At 39.4% G+C, this 23,744-nt stretch overlaps 1 protein-coding gene across 2 annotated transcripts; it reads right to left on the bottom strand.

Annotated features, from left to right (window-relative positions):
- Positions 1-187: 187 nt before the first annotated feature.
- On the bottom strand, positions 188-23,496 carry rab15 (RAB15, member RAS oncogene family). 2 transcript variants are annotated; one of them, XM_084738120.1, is made up of 8 exons: positions 23,145-23,496; positions 10,007-10,067; positions 9,226-9,286; positions 7,530-7,607; positions 6,880-6,969; positions 4,674-4,739; positions 3,735-3,882; positions 188-671 (listed from the first exon to the last, which is right to left on the bottom strand). In XM_084738120.1, the coding sequence occupies exons 1-8, from the start codon at positions 23,266-23,268 to the stop codon at positions 544-546; spliced, it is 756 nt and encodes a 251-aa protein (XP_084594246.1). In that variant the 5' UTR covers positions 23,269-23,496; the 3' UTR covers positions 188-543. The 2 variants fall into 2 exon arrangements, with proteins under 2 accessions (XP_084594246.1, XP_084594245.1); XM_084738119.1 differs by lacking the exon at positions 188-671 and having other exon boundaries at positions 1,826-3,882.
- Between the last annotated feature and the right edge of the window lie 248 nt (positions 23,497-23,744).

Below are 23,744 nucleotides of genomic sequence, written 5' to 3'. Positions count from 1 at the left end.
TTGTTACATCTTAGTAGTGTAGGTGTTTGGTGTCTAATTAGGGTATAACTACAGTCTAATAAAGAACATATTATTTACTAATTACCGCTTATCGATGTACATATCTTATTGAGCCTTTGTTAATCTATTATTAATAAAACTGAATTTAATGTCACTCTAATCAAGAAGACACACTGGCACCATGTCATATATCTGCAAGTATTTACTCATAAACATCTGACATCTTTTCTCCAAGAATAACATGTTGCATTTTACATGTTGCATGTAATATATTTCCACAAATACAAGTTGAAGTAGTCTAAAAGAAAGAAAAAAAAAGTTTTTGAAAACAACACAGATACATTGTGTATCTGGAGCTTAGTCCAGAACATCATTCAGTACAACATACTGCCATTTCACACGGTGCACATATTAACAACTGTTTTTAAGTAGCATTTATTTTACTAAGTTGCAAAAAAATGTAGCCAAAGTTTGTCCAGCGATGGTCATTCTGTTTATGTCTCCAACAGGCAACTCTGGTCAAATGCTAGACTTGTATCTCGTTCAGTTGATTATTAACTTCACTGAAGTTGCAATAAAAGAAAGGAAAGAAGAGTGGATCGCATGCAAAACTCTCGCTTCTCCCTTGTTAAATCTGAGGAGGAAAAAAGAAATGGCATCTCCACTGGACTCTGTACAAAACAGTGAGGAAAATGGACAGAATGACCAAGACGTTATTATCTTCACAGAGGGAATATTTCAGACCATCTAGAATATCATTGTGGACTTTTTTATACAGCCCTCTAATCGTAATACATTAAATTAATGGCGTATTCTCATGATTCTACCAATCTACAATGCTTTGAAAAACATATGTACAATGTAATGGGCAGTTATCAAATCATATGTACTATATGATCTTTTCTGTTAAAAACAAAGACTATAAAATGAAAAATATCTTCAGGTTTGCTACAGGGAAAATGAAACATATTTCTTTCAATGTTTCCCTCAATAAACAACTTACACTGGCACACTTGACTGCAAATTATCATAGTGTGGTCATGTGGTCTTACATGGTTGATCTTACAAGCTGCAAAACCAACATTTGCATGAAAACAATAAGAGAAAATAAAATGGCTGCATATATTTATGATCCTTTCATTTCATTAAAGATAGCCACTGCAAGTGCAATTACAACCAAAAATACATAATAGAAAAAAACAGCGTAACTTCACTCTGAACACCTCTTAAGTGTGTGTACCTGTTTTTGCAATGCATGTAGCACCCTCTGGTGGTGTAATTGTTACACTACATCTTATGCATTCAATGGTACAAAGGCTATGGGTGTTAAAGGGACAGTTCAAATTATTTGAAGTGGGGTTGTATGTGGTACTTATCCAATGTTAGAGTAGATTGTGATTGGCACTTGCCCAGTTTGGAGATGCAGCAGGAGTTGTTGTAGGAAACTGGGTAATGTAGGGCTGTGGACAGAGACAGCAGCAAAATGTATTTAGACACCTAAAAAAACATAACGGTAAGTGGAAGCTATATTTAGAATATTTTCACCACTTAACCTTGCCGTCAGACAGTCCCTTGCGACATTATATAGCCTGTGACATCACTCACACAAGATTCCTTTGGCAAAAAATCTCTTTCCAAATCAACCAAACCCCATAGGCAAAATCAGTAAATTTAGCTCAAAGAACACAGGAGTTGCTGGTCTACAGCTGCTTTGATTGGTTTGTTTGTTTGTGTTATTGTGTGACTTTAGTGTTTAAAGGATTAGTCTGGATTCACCGAGTCACACAATAACACAAACTAACTAACTGATCAAGGCAGCAACAGACAAGCAATTTCTGTGTCCTGTGAGGTAAAATTAATGATTTTGCCTGTGGAGTTTGGTTGGTTTAGTGAGAGTGATATCTGACTTGTACAACGGCAGTTCCCCATTGGGGAAGGCTGTCTGATGGCGGGGTAAAGCGGTGAAAATATTCTAAATATAGAGTACACTTCAACTTTGTTTTGGGTGGCTAAAATATATTTTGCTGCTGACCCTGTCCACAGCAGTACATTGCCTAGCTTCCAACACTGTTACTCCTGCTGCTTCTCCAAACTGGGGCATGGCGGCCATCTACTGTAGGTAATACACTGACTATGGATAAGTACCTCATACGACCCCATTTTAAAACAACCAAACTATCTCTTAAATACCCCCATGAACGAAAACACTAAAGGGGTAGATGAAGGCCAAATGTAAGCAAACACACTGTTGATTTTCAAGGCACCCAGCCCTATGATCAATGTCAGAGACAGCGCTTGGAAAAGAATGTGAAATACAACATTGTGAAAAGTTTCAAGTCAGTGGTGGACAATTCCAAGTCCTTCTCTATCCTCTAAATCTTGACACTGTACAAATTCTGTAAGAAAAGGTGATAAAATCTTCAATTCCAGCTCTCCTGGATGTTTTGTATTTTGTGTTTTCAACTGGATGCCAATTGTCAAATTAGCAGTGGATAGAGATTGCATTTGGTTACATCAAAGACACTGAAAACTGAGCAGGAATTAGTGCTTTAGACAATGAACATTCGGTCCCACTGAGGTAAACCTTGACATTTGGACCTTCAGTTGCTTAAAGGGATAGGTGGGATTTTTTAATGTAGGGCAATATGAGGTACTATCAATGATCAGTGTATCGCCTACTTTAGATGGCGGTTGGCATGCAGATTGCAGAAGCAGAGAAGAGTACCAGCATGAAAGCTAAGCAATGTCCTGCTGTGGACAGGGTCAGAAGCAAAATGTATTTTAGCTATGTAAAAAAGGTCCACCTCAAAAAACTTTACATTAGTGTAAGTGAATGCTATATTTATTTTCACTGCTTTACTTTGCTTTAGACAAGCCTTTTGAGAAGTGTAACTGCTGTTGTGTAAGCCAAATATTGCTCACGCCAAGCCAATCAAACTCCACAGGCAAAATCAGTCATTTTAACTCTTAGAGCACAGTAGTTGCTCGTCTACTGCTGCTGATCTGTTAATTGTGTTATTGTGTGACCTTGGTAGGAGTTTGGATTCACCAAAGTTACACGGTAACACAAACAAACAGATCAAGGCAGCAGTAGACCAGCAACTACTGTGTTCTGTGAAGTAAAATTACTAATTTTGCATATGGAGTTTGGTTGGTTTGCAGAGAGTGATATCTGGTTTATTTACCAGCGGTTTCCCCTCTGAAAAGGCTGTCTGATGGCAAAGTAAGGAGGTGAAAATGTTCTAAATATAATATACACTAAATCTGATATTGATTTCTTTTTAGATGGACCTTTTTTATGTAACTAAAATACCTTTTGTTGCTGAACCTGTCCACAGCAGTACACTGCTTAGCTTCCATGTTGGACATCCCCTTTGCTTCTCCAAACTGGGGGCATGTCGACCGCGATCCACTGTAGGTAATACTCTGACTATGGATAAGTACCTTATAAAACCTCACTTCAAATAATCTGAACTATCCCTTTAATTCACCACACACTTAGTATTTTGTGGCAAAACATTTCCACCTTTGTCCTTGAAACTGCTCTCAAATGTCTCATCAGCATTTTTGGCAATGTTCTGTGAAACAGAGGGACATAGCTGGTTTCAAAATTGCAGCTCAATGTTCCTCTAAGTTTAAACCAACAACAAAAGGAGGCACATTTTGCCCAGAGTATGCTAAGTGTCTGGTGATAACATGTATTTAGCTAAAATTATTTCTTTAACACCAGCAGCCTTTGCCTTGGTCGCCTGCTGCGCTGTCACAGAGTCCTTCCTCTTCCTCCAGAGCAGCAAGATTAATATCGTCATTAATGGACATCCGGAGAAGATCCAGGTCTTTCTTATTGGCTGCCAGCACCTGTTCAGCCAATCGTGTGAAAGTCTTGGAGGAAACCATAGACAGAGGATGAGAACGAGACGAGAGAGATAAAATGCACTGTCATTTATCAAGTAATTTCCTCCCATTTTCATGACTACATGCATTGCTTTAAAGGGGTAGTTTGGTTTTCTAAATGTGGGGACGTATGAGTCACTCATCCATAGTCAGTGTATTACAGTAGATGGCGTTCGACATGCCCCCAGTTTAAAAAGCAAAAGGAGAACGAGGGTAAGAAGCTAAGCAAATACTGCTGTGGACAAGGTCAGTAGCAAAATATATTTTAGCCATCAAAAAAACCAATAGATTATTGATAATATTTACAATCTTTTCACTCATTTACCTTGCTGTCAGGGAGCCTTTTTGGAAATCCGCTGTTATATAAGATAAATATCACTCTCTCCAAACCAATAAGTCTCATTATCTGCAAGATCAAATTACTGTTTTTGTCAAAAGAGTCTGGTTGCTTTAAAGAGAGAGCAATATTTGGTTTATATAACAGTGTTTCCCATCTGAAAACACTGCCTGAGGTGAAAATTATGGATTTTTTTAGGTGATCCTTTGTTAGGTGGCTAAAATACGATTTGCTGATGACCCTGTCCACATGTTCATAGCTTAGCTTCCTACACCAGGACTCCTGCTGCTTCTCCAAGCTGGGGGTGTGTCACATCTACTGTAGGTAATACACTGACTGCAGTACTTCATACAACCCCCACTTTGAAAGAGCCAAAATATCCCTTCAATCGTGTTAATATTCTGTACAAGGTCCTGAAATGTCATTGTCTGGATCATCTCACCTCTGTTATATTATGGTTGGTGAAGGCACTTGTCTCAAAGAAGTCCATTCCATACGCCTTGGCCAGCTGTAAGACAGATAACAGTGAAACATTTTATTTTCCTGAAAAAAGAAGGACAGACATCTGACTAGATATTTCCTTTCAGACAGGTGCAGTGCGGTCTGCCGGCTGCTGGATGTAATCGCGTGTTTGAGAGCAGCTTTTAATGGAAAATGTGAGGCAACAGGAGGTGAAGCATTAGTCAGTCTTTGTCTGAGGGCAGCTTGGCGTGTCACGGCCTTAAGAGCTCGATTATGGTCTAGACAGTAATGCATGACTGAACCTACATCACAAGTTTCTACACCAGTACTCACACCAAGCCCAAAGGGTCCCGCCTTTTGGTGTAGCTGGAGCCAGAATTTGTACCAGAACCCAAACCAAGAAGGAATATTAAGTTTCTGAGCGTGAGTTTCATACAGAACTGAAAAGAAACCCAATGATTACAAGATTTTCCAGAAAGAATAAATCAACATTTTGGAAAATAAACTTGATTTACTTCTTGCCAAGAGTCTCTCTAAAGTTAAAACAAGCCAAACAAACTCAAAAGCTCACTAATAAACATGTTGTATCTTGAACAACAGCGAGGTGCGGTAAGTTCTTTAAACTATTGTTTGTAACAGCGTATAACTCAGTCTCAGACCACACAGCCTACCTTTAATTGTGTGAATGTCTACTTCACTGAACTGCTGCAGCTCGTATATGTGTGGTTCCTACACAGACAGCGTCGCTGCTGTATCGCTGCGACTGCCACCTCTATATTTGCGCACTGAGTTTGCAGAGGAGTTGAGCAGAGACAAAAAGAGCTGTAACCAGAAAGCAGTGTGAGAGAAAGAAAAATATAGAGAGCACAGCAAGATGATACTTCCTCTTACCCAGTTTTTTCATGTGTGTGACATATTCTATAGAGATGTACATTGAAACTTTAGTGAAAGGTGTCATGTTGCTGGAACGATGTCGATATGACTATCAACCAATCATTTTCACTGTCTATTTTTGCAGAGAACTGCATGCATCACACAGAAAATATATGCAAGCTGCAGAAGCTATAGATGAAGCGTTGCTGGACTGAGTTGCACTGTTCATACATGCTGTATGTCTGTTAATATGTGCATCAAAATGAAAAGCAAGAAGCACCACGATGCACACACATGCCACTCATGTAGGCAGTGTGGCCTGGGTATTAAACAACAATTTCTCATTTTCATATTTTCAGATTAAAGAAGAAAAAAAGGATCTAACATGTTACTTAGTGAGCTTCAGAGGTAATAGAAGTCATCAGTTTGTTTTGTCCTACTCCCTGACTTTATGCTCTGCTAAACAAAGCTAAACTAAGCTAAGACCAAATAAGATAAAGTAAAGTAATTTAACTGCATCCTTATCTGGGAATCCACTGGCTACTGTCTGATGATGAATCAGCCTTGGACGCAAAGGCCGATGGCTCCTTGTGTAGTCACTGAATACCCAAATAATGAACAGCTGCGCCAAGACTTCCTTTGTTGTGCGCCGGTCATTGTTTACAGTCTGATTATCAACTTAAGATGCAAAAATGGAGCTGGGGGCTAATCTTTATAAACAGATATCTGCATATGGATGCAGATAAATTAAACTAATAACAATAATAATAAACTAAATTGTTCTGAGACTGCATTTTGGCCAATGTGTTCCACCCCTTTTGCTCTCCACACTGTTTACCAGCATGCAACCAAGCCAGTTCACATGTGAATACTACTCGGACTACAGACAGGAACCAGAATGCTTCTGACACCAAAATCTTGTCCCTTGTCCCAACATTTTCAGCATAATTATATGCAGATGTCTGTTTATAGACATTAATAGTCTCCAGGCTCCAGACTGCAGCTCCGGAAGTAATGCAGACATGAAAGTGGTATCTATCTTCTGTTCTCCAACAAGAACGACAGAGAATATTTTGAATTTTTTCAGAAATGTCAGAGATATATTTCTTCAATATTACAACCGAACCATTTGATTGAAACCAGCTGCAAGGCAAATAAGTTTTTGTTGAACTCTAATCCAAATCTCTCACAGAACCCAAACTCAGCCTTATGGCTATGAGCTTTTATATAATAGCTCATAAGACAAATATAAGTCAGAGAAATGTGAGAGGTTAAATCCTTGAGGTCTAACACAGAGCCAGTGATTGACCCACCTTGATACCTTGCTCTGTGGCCACCTGCCTCTTGTCCACCTCGTCTGACTTGTTACCTACGAGGATCTTCTGGACCTTGTCAGGAGCGTACTGCAGAGGGTTTGTCATGTGAACATAAAGGAAACAAGTGATATTTATGGATAAGGAAGAGGAATGAAAAACAAAATTAAAGAGATAGGAGGAGAGAGATTTCAACTATCAAGAGAGTACAGAGGGGAGAAAACACAGGAGCATCAGGAAATGAGACCTAGATTAAAAGTATGTGGGGAGCGTGCCAAGATCAATACCCTATATATTCAGACAGACCCATTGAGGAAATTAGGTCCATAATGGCTAAATTAATAGAATAAAATCATCTGGGAAATGACAGGGGGAAGCAGCACAGACGAGACAGCTTTATAAAGACTTGAAGGCGACTGCAAGAGGAAAGAATGTTCCAGTACAAATTTAAAAATATGATGACAGGTATTTGAAAATGAAGATGGAACGTAATAAACAGAGCAAAGCAGTGTCTGTCAGGCCAAAGCATTTGTTTTTCATCACACCATCTGTTCTTTGTCAACCTGGGGCCTCTGCACACTCAGTAGTTTTGTCAGTATTCAGAGAATAATGGCTGTTTTAATCTTAAATCCCTCATCTCTGTGACTCACCTCGTCTACGTCACTGGCCCACTTCATGATGTGCTGGAAGGATCGCTCACTCGTGATATCATACACCAGGAAGATTCCCTGCAAAGAGACACGTTCAAAGACTGAGGTAAACTTTTTGGGACAAAAATGTGATAACTGAACAGCATGTCTGGTTTTCAGACAAAAAAAGACATTCGGAAACACAAATTCTGCTCAGGTTGATATTGAGGTCTCTTTAAAGAAGCAGTACATAACAACTGCATGGTCCAAAAATAAGTACAGCAGTCCAGATAGTGACACAGAGCCACAGACTACTGTATATTAAATAGGTTGAATTACATTTAACATAGTCTATGGTTGATGCAAGTTGTTTGCGCCCGCCCCATTCTCCTCAGACTCGAGGAAGCTCAAGCTACAAGAACACTACAGGAGTGCAAGACGAGCAAAGCATTGTAATCTGACAATAACAAGTGACAATGAGTCCTACGCTGTAACCAATTGACTATCAGTTGTCTGTAGATGTAAAAATAAGCCTGTTATCCTGAAAATAAAGCCCACTGCTGTGAAAATAGACACTCTGTGGTTGGAGTTCAGTGACTGCCTGCCTTACTCCATTAAAGCTTCATTTAACTGTTCTAAACATCTACTCCTTCTAAAAGATTATTAATGTTTTCTTATGACTCATAAAGAAACAGTTACTCACAGACACTTCAGCATTAATTTAAACTCTAATTAATGTGAAATGGGCACAAAAACAGAATAGAGATTTAAAAGGAGGACACAGCGGTTGTTGCTAGAGATGAGAATATTTCAGGTTATCAGGTTTCCTAAATCTGTGATGACATATCATGGTCATTTTAAAATATATTACAATTAATATATTGCAGATTTCGCTCTTAAGTCACTGACATATGGAAAAAAGGAACAGAAAAAAGCTAAACACAGCCAAGGAACTGTATGTGCGCTCTTTTTTGTTTTGTTTTTGTTTGAAATATCCTTTTTTCATCTAATTCAGCATAATGATTCCTATATTGTATGCTGTTCAGCTGAGCTGCAGTATCATTTCCACCACTGATTGAATTCTGTCTAATTCTGCCGTCAGACTAAAAACAGTGCACTTTAAAGCACTTTAGAGTCATGTTTAAAAAATGCTCTCAATTTGTGGATCCTCAAAAGCAGTATTTTAAAATAAAGACATTTGGAAACCATAATATGATTCCTGTAAACAAACCAGACTACCACTTGCAAAGCTGGCAGTCTCTACCAACAATTCATTGCACATTGTAAGCCACTGGCTAGATGAGAAATTTGCTGAATTGTTGTAAAGCACAAAACAGAAACAGGTCACTTTTCTTCCAATTTTATTGCCGGTTTCTGGTAAATGGAAAATTCAATTTCAGCTGGGTTAACCTCTTTAGAAGCCCGAAGCAAAGGCAAAAAAAAACAATACACAACAATGTCAGGGTGCTGGTGGTTGTGTGTGGCTGTGGAGACATCAGCCTCTGAGGGGGAGGAAATATGAGACGCCACACTTACAATGCTACTGACGTGAAATATTGATATTTTAAAGCCACTAGACTTAGCAACTGTGATCCATATGAGATCTCTTCAGACACACTTAAATTTGTTACGCTACTCTGCAGTAATGATATCACACTAATGTGTGGAAAACCACTCGCAGCAGCAGAATCAGTGGAGGAGATCTGGGATCATCTACCTGTGCTCGTCTGTAGTACTGCTTAGTGATGGTCTGGTATCTTTCTTGGCCTGCGGTGTCCCTGTAAGTTAAATATAAATATACTGAAAGCGATACATGAAACACAACATGTATATATATTTGTTTTTTTCTGAATACAACATATTGTTTTTAATAAATTACTGCAATCAGATTACAAAATACTATCAATGTACAAGTTGGTAATTGCAGAACTTAAAATTCTCTCAGTTTTGTAAAACTCCACAACTGACCCTTCCTAAGTCCCGCCCCTTTTTGTTCTAAGCTCCAGTAATAGTTGAGCAAGGTTGGTGCTCGGTGGACCTTCGGTCAGTTTCCTCTTTTTCATGATTCTGAGATATGCTACATGATATGCTATGGTTAGCAGATTTTGCTGGGGAACCTGTAAAAGCAACATAGCAATATCTCAAGTTAGCTACTGTTAGCATTTAGCCAACAACTGCTGTAGATTAGCTAGCTAGTAGCTATCAGATGTAACTAGCTAGCTAACAACTGATCCAAGTACAGGAAACAGAAGTGAAGAAAGTTGACCAAAGTTCCAAACTTAGGGAGGGTCAGTTCCCAGAACAAAATACAGATAACATGACCTCAGTGTCAGTGGTAGCTACAGATCATGATCAATTATACCACAAGCCATGATATTTATAGCATATTTGCACATGAATGTTATCCCCTCTATCAGAACTACTGTTATGTGACATCTAATAACATTTTGTTTGTCACACAAGGCCTTCCAACATGGCGCCCCATGTCACTATCTTACCATATCTGTATCCGTACTTTGATACCATCTATTACTAGTGTCTTCATTTTGAAGTCGACTCCTGCAAGAGAGAAAAAATATGGTTAGGAAAGACAATATTACATCCAGAGGGGACCTCTAAAGGTATTTGATATTCCTTCAAATCTGTGAGTGCTGCGCTCAGGGTAAATGTTCTGAATGTTCTCCTGCACTTTCCACCCGGTGAGTGACTGAAATCAATTAACCCCGGCGTGTCTCTCGCAGAGTGAGGTTCATCAGTGTCTGCTGCAGCCTTGTAACATCATAGAGGGCATTAATGCAACCAGAGCCACATCATCCCTGTATAATCAGCCTGTTAGAAGATTGAGGCTAATGATCCGGCGAGCTGAGTCCTCGTTTAGTTCAGTTCTCTGCATCGATCACGTGGGAGGTGAAAGGAGGGAGGAGGGCAAAACGATAGATGAGCGCTGCATAACAGCACAGAGGTACAGATCAGAGAAAAGAAGCAGAGCTGAGACGGGGAGGGGTCACTCATGCTTCAGTGATCTCTGATCTGTTTCAGATGAATGAGGGTGATATTTTTTTATAGGCATAAAATCGCAGGCCGGGCCAATTTTCTTTATCTCTATCACGACTCGGCCTGTGTTCATTTTTTGAAAGCTAGAATAGATATTCATATATTGAAGAGAAGTGCTAAGTTGTTTTTTTATTTTTTATGTTTTGCATTGATTACTTGACAAGCAGTGTATTTTATTAGGGTAGAAAACGACCATCAGACATTTTAAATCTCTATCCACTACCAGTACTAATCAGAATTTTATAAATGTAGAGTACAAATTCCCTCAGCAAAGCCTCACCTCATTAACAATCTGTCACAAAACCAAACACTGCATAATTTTCTCGTATTAAAAATAACCCCAAAACATTAATTTAACTCTTCAGTTATATGCTTAGTAAACTTCATTGCTTTACTTCATGGTCCAAATGTTGTTTCGACTCTTCTCTACACTGTCAGGTCTGTAATTCTGGATGAGAATATCAAATCATTTTTATTTGCCCCTTAACAGTCAAATTTCAGTTTATTTAATCTAAAGATATCGGCTTTTAAAACCCCCGCATGAGTTTATGCAGTCGTACCAATGATAACTCCTCTTTATTCCTAGAAATATTACTGAGGACCATAGACGGATTACTGAACAGGCCCCCAAACCACAAACTCTGTTTGAAGTGACTGTTACTTACGCGACTTACAGAAAAACATCAAAGTGCTCAGTTAAAAGTAAACGTCTCAATTACATTTTTGGCTCCTGAATAATTTAATGAGTATCTGCCCTTTTCGTCTCATACAGACCCACGAGATACCCTTGAGCATCTGTATGAGACGCACTGGGCTTTCAAGAGACTTCGGTGTCAACCCAGGTGGTTAAGTATAAAGAGCAAGAAAAGTCCACATATGGAGGAGGCCGGGTGGATGGATGGGTCAAACAGAGGCCTCTCACCCAGGAGGCCAGGGTCTGACTACTGAGAAACCGAAAGTCAGCCTTTTAGTTATAAGTTATGTAACATTACTTAATTTACATCTTGTGATGTATGTAATGTAACATACTTATTTTAATCCAAACCATGATCTTTTTTCTAAACTTAACAAACATAGTTTCATTTTCCCCTAAACCTAACCAAACTGCAACCGTTTCACAATGTTAATAAAACAGCTTTCTGGCAGCATCTTATACAGAGGCTGAAGGGTACCTTGTGACATCAGTATGGGACATCAAAGGGTGTGACAAACATGTCCATATTTGATGACCATGGATGATAACAGGTTGAACATGACCTAGCTGTCCTCCATCGTACACTCCTGTTACCACTGAATAACTAATACCACTAACTGTAATAATAAACAATAGCTGCAATAGACATATTTATGTACATCTTGATGTGACATGAACAAAATCCCATAGTAGGCTTGGGTGGTATCTATTTTTTAATACCTTCATAGCTTCCTGACATTATGAATGGTATGAATGGGCGTATGGTATATGATGGTGTGAAAAAACAAACATTAAAAGCTTGTGATAGAAGTCACTGTAGCGTACATGACATGGTGTACGTTACAGTGATTTGTGTCTTATGTGCCATTGGTCTTCTTAGACAAGTCTTGCAGGGTATAAATATTCATGACCCACAGAATCATGAATACATAAGAAATAAACACCTTTCCATACATTCTTGCTAAAGGACCCAATGACACTTGTTGCCGTGGATACAAACACATCATCTGGCTGAACGGAGATAATTTACAGACACAGCATGTGGCTAATAAACTGCTTTTATAGCTGGAAGAAGTCACGTCATAGTACTTATATGTGGTATATGTGTCCATATCTTGCCATATTTAATTAGTCAGCAAGAAGACCTAGGCTACAGAGCGGAAATGACCAGCCAATTATTTCTTTTCTACCTCTGAATAATTCTTCTGTTGGCTAGGTTCTCTATTAAAAACATAACTATTAGTAATTTATTAGTAACAAATTAAATTCATTTTATTTTTCCATCAATTAAAAAACAAAAAACAGTTGCAACTTCAATTTTTCAGATAACTTTATTCACATTGACGGTTTGGTGTTTCTAAATACTCTGGTATACCGTAATACCATGATACCACCCTTGCCTACCACATAGTAGAATCAAACATAATCAGACATTTAAATCAGTTACCATTAATCAAACCGATATCATTAACTTTCTATTAAAGTCTCCATGACTGTCTCCTCAGACTAATGCTTTCAAGTCAATAAAGAGAAAACCCACAGGCTTCTATAGACCACACTAATCCCTGAGAAATCAATTAAGAGTTCATCCCAATTAACCTGACACTCAGCACTCATATGTCACAGTCAGCATCACACTCAGAGAAAGAGCTACTGAGGCCAATCGATTCACATAACGAGAAGAACTGCTGTTTGTCGGTTTTATTGCTGTATTTCTGCAAGCTTTGTATTCCAAGAGATTGACAGTATAAGGAAACAGCTGACAGATGTAGTATATAGCTGAACCGGCTGATTTTAGTGTTTGCAAAAAAAAAAAAATCAAACAAAAAAAACAAGCTGGAGTGAAAGTGAAGACTCCGTGGAGGCTGAAGATCACTGTCTGGACAGTGTGAGGCCTCATTTAAATCGTGAGGCGGCCTTTGCCTTTGACTAGAGAGCATTCAGGCCAAGACTAAGTGAAAGGTCAGCATAACAATCGGCAGCTCGTGGTGCCTGAGGCGCGAGAAAAGAGAGGAGATAATGAACAAGAGGCCGTCTCCCTGCGTCATTGTCCAGCTGTATTAGCACTGCATTAAGCTCGCGTCAGAAGTCATCCATGCAAACAGCAATGATTTAAATATGAAACACAGATATGGAGTAATGGATTCTCCAGCTGTACTGTGGGTGTCTACACCAAGTCTGTAAACTTGAAAAATTAAAAAAATTAAGATGACTGCAAAAGCAAGTTATATGTGAATAAAAGAGAATCAGCGGTGAGTTACTAAAACATGAGCACATTTTCAGTCATATTTACAAAAGAAACTAAAGGATGCTTTAACCCACACTGTCTGTTTCCTGCTGTTAAACAAGTACACACACATTTTAAAATAGCTGAGCAAAATGAGGCTGGTTTATAGAACCAGACGCACTGGCCAAGGCTGCTGTGAAAGAATGAGAAATGCCTCTCTTTATTTGAGATTTCATATTCAGATTGTTCTGAAAGATGCACAATTGATCCTTCCTGGGTCGCACTGCTGAGTTCCAATAACGGTTGCGCAAGTTTGGCACCCAGTGGAGCCTCAGTCAACCTTCCCCTTTCCTGTTTCTTGTACTTAAATGTGTTACTCTTTACTGCACTGTCTATTTCCCACCTAAAAAACATATTTTAGTGTACTGTTTAGCTGTAATATAAGAAAGATTGCGAGCAGTTGGGTGAAATTTTGGGTACTTTTTTCAACCAAAGGCTCCTAAAACTCATAAAACAATCAAACTAGGCAGTGTTGATCACATATGAATCAAGACTTAGTGACTACACTGTTTATTTCTCACCTTAAATGTTTTCAGAAACATATTTTAGTGTACTGTTTAGATATAATAAAAAAAAAGATTAGAACCAGAGGGCCATCATTTTATGCCCTACTTGAAAACGGACCAAGCACTGCTACATCACAAATTTTGTTGCTTTGATTGGTCGTATATCTATCCAACTGCGTCCAGAGGCATTTTGGCCTGCGCCTGTTGACAAAGCCCTTTGGAAATAAAAAAATGACTTTGATGCCAGATGCCAGACTAACAGAGACACACTAGCATGCATTTGCTCTGCACCCAAAAATTCAAGTTCAAGGGCAGCCATCAATATTGTGGTGCCACCATCTGTAATCAGTTAGAGAAGTCTGCAAGGGAATAAACTCTGCTTTAAATCCAGCGCATTCAATTGACTGCCTTTACAGACTGTTACAACTGGCTAATGGGGATCCAAGTCAGTAAATCAATAAATCAATGAATATGTTTTAATTAAGACTGGATTATCCTGGTGAAATAATTGAATTAAACTGAAACAAACTGAAAGATGCAGAACTTTTATCCCATCAGAAAATAAAATGCATTATATTATTTTCAAAGTTTACTGATAGTGTCAAACTCAAGCTACATAGCTGTGTTGTGTGTGTGTGTGTGTGTGTGTGTGTGTGTGTGTGTGTGTGTGTGTGTGTGTGCGTGTGTGTGCGTGTGTGTGTGTACCATGGACTTACTATCAAGGGAAGAGGCTGCTCTAATTGTCCAAATTGATGATAGGCCTGATGGACCTGATGGGCCATTGAACTTTATTAATTAATTCATATTCTGTACCACTGAATCTCTGTAGTTGTATTCTATACTACCTCTTTAACTTTGTTTTTTGTCCTTTTAATTCTTCTAAGTTTTTTTTTGTTCATTAAAAAGTATTTTAAAACACATTGGACACATTAATTGTGCTGTTCCTGACATCCAAACCTAACACCTTACACTGACTGAAAGCCCAAGAGTACCCTCTGCCAAGTTTTAAGAATACTTCATCTGTTACAGCTTAAAAAAACATATTAAATCCTAAATCACAAAGAATAGCTTGAAAAAAAAGCCATTCTGCAGAATTCAATTTCTCTTCAGAGGGAACTGTGACAATGGAGACGAGCACAATGAGCGAGGAGTGACAGCAGTTAATTTAACATGGCGGCATTTCACAATCAGCAGTGTGAAAGCCATGTAAAAACAAATGGGTACACACCCAAAATTGACTTGACTAATTACCGGGATGACTGTGTCTGACTATGCAAGACGGATTAGCCGCTGACACGTGTCAGTGTGCTGTAGGTAATGGTGACAGGCTTTCTAATGGATGGACGGATGGATGCTCTGGCGCTGACACAAATTCATCGGGGAATTGCTCTGTCATCCATGGTTATCTTTACTAGCAGAGGGCAGCCAACAATTGTTAACAGCTGTTGTCTTTAGGACGCTGCAAGACAAGGGACAAACACTTTTTTTTCAATTATGAGCTTGCCATCAATCTGAGCTTAAAAACTTAGCTTTCTATTGACCTACCACATTGCAAGGTAATTATTTTAATACCAGACCACAGTGTTGTAGTATTTATATTCAGATCAGGATTTAAGTCAAACACATAACTGAAAACTGAACTGAATTTTAAGGCTACACTTGAGCCTCTGCCAAACCAATATATCAGCTTATCTTAGTTTATTGCAGATGCAGTACAGAAATGCTGATGATATACATTGTATATCTGATATCATGTAAATTTCTATTTTATTGTCCACAGAGTGCACCAAAAAGTTCATCAGCTGTAAAATGTCCTGCTTTTTTTTAATTATTAAACATATTAACAATGTTTATGTTAAAGTAGAACTCCACTAATTCTATACATCAAAGTCTGTACACATGTTTTCAGGAGTACTCCGTAAATATGTATGTGAAAAAGCATTTGTGGCTTGTGACATCACTTGCGTTGGTGTCAGTTGGGTCTGTTTGAAAAAGAACAAAATGTGGGGTTTTGGAGTTAGATTGATGTGAGGTTATCAGAGCGCTGTAGCCCGCTCTTCATCTCCGCTTTAGGCTAACACGCCTCAATCTCTGACAGAACTATCAGTGGTCAAGTTGCACTGCTTTGACAAGGAAGAATAATGTGAAGAAAAATGTAAGTAATACAAATTTTCCGCTGCATCATTTTTTTTAACTGTCCAATAAAGTCTGACAATATTCTTTTAGGTGTTTATGTTAAAAATGAGTAAATATCATTATCAGACTTTTGACTTTTAATAATGATATTGGTCAGGATAGTTTATACCTCATGGCTTAAAAGTTGAGTGAAACTTTGTGTGGAGTTTCTTATACAGCACAGTATAATGACCATATGGCAGGACTACTGCACTGGTTATAAAGTTTTATAATTAGATCTAGGAACAAAGACTCATCCCATTTCCACACAAAAATGTAAGCTCACCTTATCTGTTCTCTTCCCCTTTGATTCAGTTCTCACATCCCTCCCCCAAAACCTCTTTTTTCTCTTCTCTTTTAAGTTCGAATACAGGAACCACTGGGGGCTCTATCCAAATTGGAGCTCAGCTCACGGAGAGTCTCAACCTCCCTGGTTCCCACCTGTCTTCTTGCCACCAACTGGCACCGATCCATCATCCTACTCCTCCATCCATCTGTTCGTGACCCTGACTTCTTTCCTCATGCCTTTGTCATCCATCCTTCATCCTTTCATCCCTCAGACCTCATCTCTTCATCCTCATCCCTTCATTCCCCAACCCCTCGTCTCTGGACCCTCATCCTCCCCATCTTTCATCCCTCAGCCCTCACCCATTCATCCCTCACCCTTCTTCACTTTATCCCACTACCCCCAACCCTCATCCTTTATCCTCTCATGCCTTCATCCCTCATCCCTCATCCCTCACCTTTCATCCTCCCCATCTTTCATCCCTCAACCTTCATCCATTCATCTCTCAATCCGCATTCCTCACCCTCCTTCTGTTTATCCGTTCATTCCTCACCCTTCATCCTCCCCATCCTTAATCCTGTTAACCCTTATTCTGTCGTCCCCCCTTCATCCTCCCCATCCTTCATCCCTAAACCCTCATCCCTTCATCCCTGAACCCTCATCTCTTCATTCCTCATCCTTCATCCCTCAACCCTTCATGCCTTACTCTTTATCCTCCCTATCTTTCATCCCTCAACCCTCATCCTTGTCCCTCTATCCCTTCATCCCTCATTCGTCCCTCTGAACCCTGAATCCATCCTTTCAACATCATCTTGGCTCGCCTCCATACACCGGTGTGGTCACCAAAAATAAACTTGTTCTCTGGTTCATGGCCTAAATTTCACTGAAAACTATAAAAGCGGGGTTTCTGTTTTGTTTTGTACTTTGGGGGCTTTTGGTGCCTTTAAGGGAGAGGGAGAAAAAGTCCCAAGCCAGACACACACCAGGTTCATCTCAGTTTATGGTTGTATCTTAATCCCAAGGCCAGCATGGTGCACCTGTTAAGCAATTTTGGAGATATCCTGCTCCTGTAACTAACAGACAAACAAATAAATATGACCACAACTACACAGCCTCCTTAGCAGAGATACATGATCACACTTCCTACGTTACTAGAAAGCCAGGAAGAAGTGAAGCATTGATTACTTTGACAACCTCTTTACGAGATGATAACATCTGCGGTAGCTCTGACCATTGCCAGCCCCTTTAGACTAATGAGCTCTTCAAACAGCAGCGGGGGCAGAGTGTTTGACCAGGCCGTGACCATAACACCACTGGGATCTTCACTGGGAGGACAGCTGCTTATTGAGCTATGATATAGGGCAGGGCCAGACTTTATAGGCGTTGTGACAACCAGGTGCTCTGAGGAGTCCGGTGACGAGGCTGCTGAGGTGACGGTGAGGAGGATTAAACTCAGCAGTGTGACTGAATAGCATTAATAAATCATCTCTACAGCTGCTCTTTGCCAGAGAAATGTGCACTCTTGGGCCCAGATGAAAGTCTTATAGGAGAAAGAGAGTGACCTGTTAAAATAAGATGAGATACCCAGATGAGGGGGTATTAGTCCTTCAGGTAAAATCAGAAGCCCTGCTCCATTTCCGTTTTTGGACTTTTTCTGAGATTGACTGAGAAAACAGGGACTGAAAGATTGAGGTTTTTATTCTATGGTGAGCTGTAACCAGAAAATAAAGTCAGACCATTTGTTGATCCTACAGTCAGATGTGCTATTAATTATCTATGTTTCTGCCTTGGAAAGTGGATCAAATCTAAGAAAATCTTGGCTCAAATTTGAATGCAGGTCTCGCTCCGTGGCTTCGACTCTTTTTTTCCTTTTGTGTGGGAAATTCTTTGATCGTGTGAATACAAATACAGGCTGTCCTTCATTTTCTGGAGGATTGCAGAGATAAGGTACAAAACCACAAGGTTAAAATATATACCTGCTATATGTCATTCATCCTTCAGAGAATATTTTCACTATCAATGCAAAAGTTTCACACTGACCTGTCACTGAATACCAAAAAAAAAGCACTTAAAAGCCAGAGGAAAGCCATGTTAAACATAAACCTGAATAAACAAAATTCTCAGTAAACATACAACTCTGGGGCACCCCTGTCCAACCACAACTGCATTTTTGTTCTGGTGCTGTTTTTTATGCTTTGAGCCAAGTCATTTACTTCCAATTTGCTGTTACCTCCCGCTCCCTTTTGCTCTGTGCTCAAATAGCAGTTAAGCAAGCTTGGTAGCCAGCAGAACCTCTGCCAAATGTCTCCTTTCTTGTTTCCTGTACTTAGATATACTACATAATTGGCCTTTTTTGGAATTACTGATCATATATTGCACGGTTTCAAGATTATGATACAAATATGATACTTATCATATATCTGGCAACACTGAGGAAGGAAAAAAAGTTGACAGAGGTTATTGGACACCAGAGCAAAAAGGGCCAGAATATCAATTAAGCAAAATCTTGATGCCACAGCATACAATGATATTTTAGACAATATATGCATCCTTTTCATTTCAACATGACAATATGGTCGTGCGTGACACAAGATCCATGAAGAAAAGGTTTTGAGCTTGGTGTGGAAGTAACTGCACAGAGCCCTGACCTCATCACACTCCAACACATTTAGGCTTAACTGAAATTATATTCTTGCTTGTTGAGCAAATCCCTACAGCCAGCGTCCAAAATGTTGTCTTAATAGAAGAACGAAGGTGGTAGCGGCATTTTAACATCCATGGTTTTAGAATAATCAATCACACAGGAGTAATGTTCGGGTATCCACATGCTGTATCTGCCTCTATTCATCATCGCGCTGTTTGCCGGGAGCCCTCAGTGTGAATTTTTTGGGGCTATTTTTATGCAGGAAAAGAAGACGCTCATCAGCTTTTTATCTTCTGGTATTTACGGAAAAACTTGAGAAGCTTTGTTGATACAACCCCCCCATGGGTGAGAGGTCCCAGCAGTTTTTGAGATAATTAAGAGCAAAAACTGAGCAAGCGGACTGTAACAGAAAAACTGATGAATTATAGAGCTACCCTTGAGGGGGGAGAGAATTTATATCCCTCTGTCACCGTGAAGGCTGGGAAATTATTTATTGATCTTCAGCAGGAGAGCACTGACGGTGGTCACTCTTGATCTTTCCCTCTCTCTTTGGACCTTGTTTTGTCTGAGAAGAGGAGTTTGAATTATTGCAGGCCCATGAAAGACCTCCCTGCATGGCTTATAGACACATTCTGCTGCCCACAACTATTCAGTCCAGTGTAATTATCTGGACTCGACTGCCTGCACAGACACAAGAGCCTGATTTCTGAGCATCCAGCTGTGGTTGTGAACATTTGGCTCACTGCAACAAAAGCACAAAAAGATCACTACACACAGACAGGCTGAACCGTTCTTGTAAGAGACATCGGAAAGGCCTGCAATGTACAACATAAACACAACTCCGCAGGGGGGAAGTTTCCTGTAGAGTGCTATAGGTGCATGACTTAAAATAGCATACTGCAGTCTGAGTAAGCCTGTGAGCATCTATCATTAATGGATGGAGCAGGTGAAACAACAAAATGCAGCTGCAATGATTAGTTGAGTAATCGTTAAGTCCAGATGTTCCCAAATTTTTTATGTCAAGAACCCACATAATAGGCCACAGACAGAAGAAGAAAAGAAAAAAAAATACAACCTATGATGAAAGCTAGTATTGAAATCTTTCTCCCTTAAAATTCAACAAATTCAGCGGGTGCAGTTTCACACATTGAACAAAATAGCTCTAACAGGAGCAGCAGCACCTGTAAGTTCTTTGTGTGAAGTGAAGAACCAACTCTTCAAACTGAGAAAATGTAAAAGGAAATCAGATTTGTTTGTGCTGTTTGTCAGTGCGACTGAAGAGTTGTTGGTTTAACTTAGTGAATGAAGTGTCTTGGGGTTTTCGTTTCTGTTGGTTACACAAAATAAACAACATGTATACGTCATTTTCAGTTCTGGGAAATTGTGATGAGCAAATGAGCAGTAATTTTTTTGACATTTTATAGACTAAATAATTCATCTCGAAAAAATAATCAGCAAAATAATCAATAATGAAAATAATCATTAGTTGCAACCCCACAATAAAAAGCATTTTAAAGTTAACTGTGATGAATCTAAAGCCTTGTTTCTCGTGTTATGGCTGTGGGGTGTTTCCCGACGGCTCAAAGATCACACAGGCTTTAAAATAACTACAAAAGCTTCCATGCAAACACGCCAGTGGTCCTAAAAATGTTAATAAATTATACTGAAATGAATAGTTAATGGTGCAATTGTACACTCACTGTCTTTTCTGTCAGATCTTTTCAAGCACCATCTGTCTGCAAATCCCAGTCTGGCCACCAGTTTCTCTATCTCTATCTACTCTCTGTGTGTTTTTTCAATAGGAAGTCAACTATCCATCACAATAAAGAGGAACATTTCCTGACTTTAACTTCACGCCGGAGCCACTGGGATGTCTGTACTTTGTCCTCTCCAGATTATGGCCAATTACTGCAAACAATGTCAGAAAGTGCAGTTGTAGTTGGTGCCTCAAAAGTATTGGAGCTCACTGGGAGAAAATATCTCTATTAGCTGAACACACGCACAGAAATGACAGCCCAGTTGCCAAAGAAGAAGAGATAAGAGACACCACCGCAGCATGTGAAAAAAAGAACACTGCTTACTGTACATCCTTATTTCCCATCACCTCAAAGTGAAGCTTGGTAATGCGCCTGTCACGCTCTGCACTCTGAATCCTAACTCTGTGTAGATATACTGCACAGCACATATTAACTATGAGGAAAGAGGCTGGTTCAGCTTTGCTGAGTCAATAGTCATCTTTAGGGACGTGGCAAATCCATGAAGGGAAGCTGTTGCTTTGCTCTGTATACTAAATTAAAAGAAGCTGCTGGATCTTTGTTAACTGATTAATCATTTGGTCTCTACAACATCAGAAAATGGTCACAATAGTTTACAGGATCACAAGCAGATGCTTTTAAATTGTGTTGTGATAGAAGAAGGAAGCTGGGGCATTCAAATGATTAATCATTTGGTCTCTACAACTACAGAAACTGGTCAGAAATGGCCACAATAATTTATCAGATCTCCAGCTGATGCGTTTCGTTTTTTGTTGTTCAGCTGACAGTCCCAAATATATTCAATTTACTGCTGAAGGAAGAATGTGAAACCATAATGTCTTGCTTGAAAACCAACTTAAACAATTAACCAATTATGATATGGCTATTGAGAAGCAGTCCCAGTTTCTAACTGGCCAGTACCAAAATATTGATAAGCCCCTGGACAAACAATGCTGCTATTGGAATTCGTGAAGCATTACATAAACAGCTGACACAACAATAATTGAACTTATTATTTCTGCAAAAAAGTAATAATAAAATAACTGTTGTTTTTTTTATAATCTTTTCATGTAATGTCTTGATTTTTTTGTCTGAAAATTATGGTGAGTACTATCAACAAGACTATATATATAAGTGTTGGTACTGATAAGTGGTAGAGCTGCAAATAAAAAATATTCAGTTAATCCATTAGTTGTTTTGTCCATAAAATGTCAGGGAGTGGGTCCTCTTTCATGAAGTCCGCCATATTGCACTGCCATATTCTACAGTAGCCCAGGATGGGCAAACCAAGCGCTGGCTCTGGATATGTCCTTTGATGTTCTGCATGAGGTTCATAACCATTTTCTCCTACAGGTTTGGAAGGGGAGGGTGAAACAATGTGTTTTACAATCTGCAAATCTCAGAGCTCACTGCTTGATACCACTAAATCATACACACTGGCCAATTATTCAGCTATAAAAAAACAGTTGCTGATTAAAACTAATCGATTAATCATTGCAGCTCTATTTCACATTTCTCCTTATATCCAACCATCAGTCCAACCCCTCACACTTGTCATTTACTATCATAACTGAGAAAGAAAAGCAGCACATCTTTACATTGAAGAAGCGGTAATCAGCAAATGTTTGACATTTTTTTGACATTTTTGCTTGAAAAATGACTTAAACGATTAATCGATTATCAGAATGGTTGGCAACTTTTTTTTTTTTAATATATATATCCACTAACATTGCAGCTTTACTGTTTTTATGAGGACCATGAACCTCTGAGGATATCAGGCATCCTTAGAAAATACTCATTATCAGGAATCTGAAGCCACACAACAGACCCTGGGAGTCTCAAGAGCCCACTTCCACGTATAAAAGTATGCCTGTTTTCTATGGCACTTGGTTGTCGTTGTCAGTGCCAACACAGTGCTGATAGTTGTTAAACTCATCTGCATGGCTGCCAAGTGTTGGATCTTCCCCCTCAGGGCTTCCCCAACCAATGCAATCACGTTGATTTGATGGTCTATTTATTCCACATGAATATATTGCTCTGATTAAATGAAAGCACAGCCTTTTTACATTCCTAATCAAATCTGATTTAATCTCAATGGGAAAATTCAATAGCCACAAAGAGAGCGTGATGTGCAAATGGCATCAATAGAAAATGCTTAAAGACCATGTAAACGAATGGGGATTATAATTAACACAACTGATGGAATAAAATTGGGGAAATAAGTCCTGAGTCTTACCGATGGTGGAGATGTGAGACGGGTGAAATTCGTTGTCCGTGAATCTGCATAGCAAACATGTTTTCCCAACCCCAGAATCTCCGAGAAGCAGGAGTCGGAAGAGCACATCGTACTGCTTGGCCATGGTGTTGGATGTAGTGTTGAATTAAAGAAGCTCCAGTCGGCTAACTCAGCGATGGATGAGCAGTCCCTCCCCACCTGCAGCCCATGTCTGCTCAGATGCTCGACATACTGTGAGGCTCTGGCTCTGTGCTGCTTTTTGTTCACTGATGCTGCTGGGTCGCTGCTGGTTAACAAAACAGGGATGCTCCAGCCTCACAGGCAGCCTCCAGCTTCCAGTGGGTGCGGTGGACCATTGTCAAGACAGGCTCGACGAGACAGTGAGGCTTCCGGTGGTGCTTTCCAACATAAAAGCTTGAACGGGTTCTGGAAAACTTATTGACTGTAAGTAAATGAAAAAAATATCGTAATAATCGTATAATTAAACTGTAGTTACCACCAGAATAGCTGCCAAGTCTTCTGCAAAAATAGCAACAGACTTAAGATCCAAATTCATATGATGCCTGACATCCAAAAGAATTTGAACCATACATAAAAAAT

This window comes from Lutjanus erythropterus, chromosome 15 (assembly GCF_056507025.1).
Source record: "Lutjanus erythropterus isolate fLutEry1 chromosome 15, fLutEry1.hap2, whole genome shotgun sequence".
Lineage (NCBI taxonomy): Eukaryota > Metazoa > Chordata > Actinopteri > Lutjaniformes > Lutjanidae > Lutjanus > Lutjanus erythropterus.
Note: the sequence above shows the minus strand (reverse complement) of the source record. Positions and strands in the feature narration are given on the sequence as shown.